The following is a 6,000-nucleotide window of genomic DNA, read 5'->3' as shown; positions in this document are numbered from 1 at the left end:
CAGGCAGTGCTTGTCTCAGCCCACAGGCTGTGCAAGGTCTTACTGGTTTTCCTGTTGCAACACAGCTTGTGACATTACAACAATATCTGTAAGCAACAGTGTAAAACTTAGATGTGGTTCAGTATCAGAACTGACTTTGTCTGCAGCTCTTGGTTTCTAGGAGTGTGATTAGCCTAGTTAAACACAGGGAAGGGAAGTAACTGCATTTTAGCAAACAAGCTGAACATCAAATTGTCACACACACTTCATTTGTTTCACCTTTGAGAATTGCTTATGCTGTGTTCTTAAGTTGAAACCATCTCTTTGTGACAGATTCTAAACAGCCTAAGGAGGTAAAACCAAAGAGTTCCTTGTGCACTGAGGTAAATCAGATAAGACTTTCAGCTACAATTCCAACTGTGCTGCTTCATTACAAATGTACAATTTCCTGAAATCAAAATGAAAGCCCAAATTCACTGCTGTCTACTGTAAGGATTCTGAGTGTTACAATAAATATTTTTTTGTTTTTTAACACATGCAAAAGTAGTGTTGGGAGATCTAGACGTATGCAGGCTGAATATGGTGCCCCTGACAAGTGGGATTCAGACACCTGTGCTTCCTACCAGCCTGTCTGGTTGGTTGGTTGGCTGGCTGGGGCTTGCTATGGAAGTACAGGGGTCAATGCCAAAAGTTCAGTTCACGTGCACCAGCGGAGAGACCATGCCATGTGGTACCAGCTCTGTCCTTCTGGAAAATTAACTCCTTTCCACCCAACTCCCTACATCTCTTCAATGTATAGTTAAGACAATGTTAAAGGGTCTTTAGGCAGAGAAGGCAGAAGTGTGAGAAGCCCAGTTAAAAAATATGGAAGCAGGGTAAAAATAAAAAATCCCTACAAAAATCTGTTTTCTGCGCTCTTTCACCCATCAAGTGTAGTTAGGACACAGGTGAAGTAAAAGGATGATCAATGGATTTGAGTGCTCTGGGCAGCACTCCTGGGTAAGTCAAAGTTCCTTCAAATCTTCTAGGAATGAGCCACACTGTGTGCAGGTAACACTTCTACAATGGTTCCTTACGGTGTTGGAGAGAGAGAAAATATAACCCAGCCCCCAAAATGACCAGGTAATGCTCCATGCCCAGCAGCACAGTACCCACTGGGTGGAGTGGCCAGAGTACACAGAGCACTGCAAGAGAAATACACTCCTTGAGCAGCACAGCCTTCCCCCTTGTTTCATTTGCTCCTCTACTTTATGAATACTTTAAATCTCTGCAAAATAAAGCAGTTCTCTGCATCAGCCTGTGACAGATTGCTGTGATGTAACTTGCTGCATAACACAAGCCACAAACCAGCCTATAAATCTCATCTAATGCCCCTAAATTGTAATGGAACCATAACATACATAATTCCTGTGTAAGTCAGTACTCAAAACTAGTCCAGAAACAACAGCTTTGCCATTATTAATGGAAGTCAGGCATCCGGGCTTGTGAGAACCCTAACCAAAAGAAGTTGTGGCTTTAGAAATTCTCACTTATAGTAGTGTGTAGCCAAACACTGGATTGACTCACTGGAGGACAGAACATCAAAGCCTCCCCCCCAGCCAGCATGCATCTGTTTGTGAGATGTATTTCAGACTGTTCTTTCTCTCACCTCTTTCTCTGGTGGTTGGGGCTGTGTCCTCATGAAAAATATCTATGTAGCATTGTGGCTGATACAGCACCACTGCCTGATTTGTCTTGCCTGCTTCTAGTGTCTCTGGTATTTGGTAGGGATCAGATTCAGCCTCAGGTGGAGAAGAGTAAGCAAAATTCTCAAAGCAAGTATGAGTTTGAGGTGTAGGTGTGGGTGGAAAGTCCCTTGCTACATTTTCACTAGGGTAAATCCAGGAAGAATTGTGACCATCAATCTTATCTTCAGTTGGTGTTGAAGATAATGGGCTCCAGGTAACAGGATGCAATTTATGGGCTTCAACATTACTGTCCATGGCTAGCACATCAGGAAGGCAGTCATTTATCTTCAGCACTTTCTCAGAATCAATCTGCAAGAGAATCATTAAACAAAAAAACTACTAAATGAAAGAAGCCCAGAGTAGAAAAAAAGAGAGCGATTACTTTAAGGAATTCTAATATTCCTACACAGTGTTTTTTAGTTTGCACTTTTCAAACAATTGAATTTGAAGGAAAACCTACATAGAGGATGTTCAATGGAAGCTGTATTTTATGTGAATTTTATCAGACTATTTATTTAGAGATATTTTTTTAAGTAAACTCACAATGACCATATTTGAGGAAGGAACTACGTCCCTCTACTCTAAAGACTTAGCCAGGTTTTTGATGTGTGCAGGTTTTAGTTTGAGGCAGAAGTAACTGGAAGACAGCAGCAGTGGCTGTTAGGTATCCTTCACTCCTCACTCTTGTGCTGCTGTTCAGTGAACACCAGCAGCTCCACCTGTGCCAGGGCAAAGGCTTTGGAGCCCCCTGCACACAGCATAGAAGCAGCAGGTCCCAGTTCGAAGGGGCTACAGAAGAAGGTGATGGCCTTTTGCCAATTCTGTTCTCCCAGCCAAGCCTGGAAGTGCCTGGCAGAGCCCCCTGCATCCTCCCAGGGCCAGCAAGTGCACAGCCCTGCAGTGTCCTCCCGTGGGCATTGGGGCAGACACAGCTCCTGGGCTGCAGGGAAGTCCAGTATCCTCTGGGCTGCTGAGTTCAGACAGTGCAGGGGTTTGAACTGTAACAGTGGAGGAATCACCTGCTGGTCAAAAGACTTCATTTATTCTCCAGTTGTGCATTTTCTATTCATGGTATAGACTGCAATATAAGCTGGTCATTGCATTATAAGCTGGTCATTGCAGAGTCACATGAATGTCAAAAGAAGAGTTTTCTACTAAATGGTAATAGTAAACTGTGTTAATTTGTGTATAATGATTAAAAGTAGTCAACACAAAAGCTTACAAGAAGTTAATTTTTAAATGAAGTCAACACAAGAATAGTACTCTTTTTTAAAGCTACTAAGCAAAGAATGGACAAATTGAAAACTCTAGATTTTCAGTGATACTACCTTAAACTCTTTGAATGACAGCACTTTGCTCTTGTTAGGACTAGGTATTACAGGACAGCAGCACTCCTTCACCCTGGAAATAAGAGACCAAAACAAATGACATTTTTGTTCTCTTATCAAAGCACACTCTACCAGCAGAAGCCACCCACAGAAGAGTACAGGCACAGCAGCAGATGACCAGTGTCTCAGAAATGCCACAAGCCAAGTACTTAAAACATCCACACAATCAGACAGCCAAAGGAAGAAATGAACGAGGCCTTGCAATGGGCTGGAAACAACAAGCTGCAGCAGTGGTTTGTGAATTAGATTAGTAATATTCTCTGTCTACAACAGAAACATGCATTACAACTTACCACTTCATCTTCCAGTGGCATATAGCTGCTACTAGGGTTGGAACTATCACTAGCAGGAATACAAAGTACAGCATGTTTGCTGTGGGAGAAAAATACTTTAAATTGGTTTTAACTTCTCACATATTAAAGTCAATATAGCTTGAGTTTCTGGGGCAAAAATAACATCAAGACTGCATGGGATGCCTGCCACTAATCCAGCAGTAAAATTGTGTGGTCCATGGTTGCAAGGTAGCTTGGCTGGAATTTCTGGGATACCTCTGTAAGCATTTAGACTTTGATTCCCTTTATCAGAGTGGAATTATAATTAGATTGCTTTTTACTTGCCCTCAAATTGGCACCTTAGCTGTAATTTTCAAAAGTAAGGCAATGACAACCTCAGTTAAATATTGTTTAAGGTTTTCTCTCAGACCTGCAGAGAAGACAGATTTTTACCGTGAGACATGAACAACATCAGTACTTCCATTTCGGACTGACTATAGCAAGAAAAACACTACACAAGTGTTCAAGTTTCCCAGGATTTATGCTGATACAGGGATCTCAGTATTTCCTTCTAGCTGGAAGACAGCCTTTGTCCACAAAGAGCTGAGGCTGTAGGTGGGCTGAGGGGAGCACTAGTTAGTGCCTGCTCTCCCGCTGCCGTGTCCAGTGCTCTCCTGCCCAGTGCCAGAGTTTGTGTACCCCTACCACAAACCACAGGAGGGAATGGACACATGCTACATTGTATCTCTTGTATCTCCTTAGGGTTAATTAAATGCTTTATTCTCTGCTTGGCTGTACAAATGTCTGGCTGGCTGATGGGAGCTGGAATTTGTGTGTTAGAAGCAGAACAGTGTTTGTGAGGGTGCCATGATGGTCAGACACTGTAGCAGTTAGCCAAAAACATGGACTCTCCTTGTATAAACCAATGCTTCTCCCTTTCCCATCCCTTCCCTTCATCTCCAGCTCTAAAACGTTTTTCAAAACCAGGCATCTCTAGTTTGGATCCTAAGTTTCACAACCATGCTGACTGGTATTTTCAAGGGAAAAAGTTAAGGGCAAGTGATTTCCTCTTCTGCTTTGGTGATCAAATCTGCCCAGTTAGCAAACTACTGTGCCCATGCCAACCACCCTTCTGTACTGACTTATGAAGGAGTGAACTTGGTAACAGTTTTAAAGACTGATGAGAGTAAGAATCAACATTAGAAGTTCAAGAGTCCATACAGGAATTACCTGTTTGCACACAAGTCTGTAGGTTTTCCTATATTAGAAAACCAGCTAAATCTAAATACAATTCTTCAATGAGTTCTAACAAAAAAGGACTCACTATACATGCAAATGAGCATATATTGGATATAATACTTAAATAAATATGTAAATTAGGCTCATTCTAAAATTTAGAAAAAATCCTTTCTACTTAAAAGTATCAAAATGACATGCTGGTATGCTTGTATCATTTCTCAGTTGGAGTCTTTCTTAAGTGAATATTGCATTGAATTAAATGTTTTCCCTTAATAAAGGAAGATTATTTTAACATTCTAAATCATCCCATCCTTCTGCTAGGGGATATTATTCACAGCCAGTACTCACAGTTATATGGTGTATCTATGTATCTAAAGTCAACAATGGGAGTCTCTCCTCCACCTGTAAATGCTTTAACCACTATTTTGTATTTTGTGTTTGGCATCAGGTGTTTCACGGTGTATCTCTTTTCTTCTGGGTTTTCAATTGTGTATTTACATAGCTCTGATTCATCTAAAAGAAAAGATCAGACAGAATCACTGGATAATAGAATGTTCTGGGTTAGAAAGGACACTAAGGATCACCTAATTCCATCTCCCCTTCCATGGACAGGGACACCTTCCACTAGACCAGGTTGCTCAGCCCCATCCAGCCTGGCCTTGAACACTTCCAGACATCCACAACTTCTCTGGGCAACCTGTTCCAGAGCCTCACTACCCTCAAAGTAAATCTTCTACTAATAGCTAATCTAAACCTATACTCTTTCAGTTTAAAACCACTACCACTTGTCCTACCAGTACAGGCCCTGGTAAGAAGTCTCTCTCCATCTTTTTTATAAGCTCCCTGTTAGGTACTGAAAGGTTGCAGTAAGTTGTCCACAAAATATTACAAAACCAGTTAACTGAAATAACAAAACATTTGCAATCCGCCTTCTTTGTCATTTGCATGCTTTCTTCCGGGAGGGATGATGCATCCTGACTCACTGCCACTGGGCGGGACGCATATCCCTTCTAACTGGACTGGCCACAGCATTGCTCCCCTCTGGCAGACACCTAACAACTTGCTGTCAAAGACTGAACCTTGTTTATTTTAATTTCTTTTTCCTCGAGCATTGTACCAGAATGATTGGAGTTTTGCCTTTTTTTTTTTACTAGAATCCTTTAGCCCTTAACCTTATGTCAATTTCTTTGAAGACAATCAAAAGCAAGAAACCTCTGCCTGAAAAAAGAGCTCTTTTGCCTCTCTATGTGCAACTCCAAAACCCCAGGGAGAAATGGGTTAGCTTATTTCTACTGTTTTCAGTCACACCCCTTGTCTGCTAGCAGAAGCAGTGAAGCAGAAAATCTCTGATTTAAACTTTTCAAAATGTAACTGGGACTGCTTACAGAATTATGG

The 6,000-nt window shown here is 41.5% G+C and overlaps 1 protein-coding gene across 3 annotated transcripts in view; it reads right to left on the bottom strand.

Annotated features, from left to right (window-relative positions):
- Positions 1-874: 874 nt before the first annotated feature.
- Positions 875-6,000, bottom strand: part of LOC137464360 (oncostatin-M-specific receptor subunit beta-like) — a 28,190-nt gene continuing 23,064 nt past the window's right edge. For all 3 annotated transcript variants that reach the window (XM_068175646.1, XM_068175648.1, XM_068175647.1), the window contains 4 exons: positions 4,954-5,118; positions 3,388-3,466; positions 3,035-3,107; positions 875-2,015 (listed from right to left, as the gene is read on the bottom strand). In XM_068175646.1, the coding sequence (XP_068031747.1) occupies positions 1,560-2,015; positions 3,035-3,107; positions 3,388-3,466; positions 4,954-5,118 (773 nt within the window). In that variant the 3' untranslated portion in view covers positions 875-1,559. The remainder of the gene's footprint in view (positions 2,016-3,034; positions 3,108-3,387; positions 3,467-4,953; positions 5,119-6,000) is intronic.

Source organism: Anomalospiza imberbis, chromosome Z, assembly GCF_031753505.1.
Source record: "Anomalospiza imberbis isolate Cuckoo-Finch-1a 21T00152 chromosome Z, ASM3175350v1, whole genome shotgun sequence".
In the NCBI taxonomy this organism is placed as follows: domain Eukaryota; kingdom Metazoa; phylum Chordata; class Aves; order Passeriformes; family Viduidae; genus Anomalospiza; species Anomalospiza imberbis.
The sequence above is the reverse complement of the archived record's forward strand: the minus strand, read 5'-3'. Positions and strand labels throughout refer to the sequence as shown.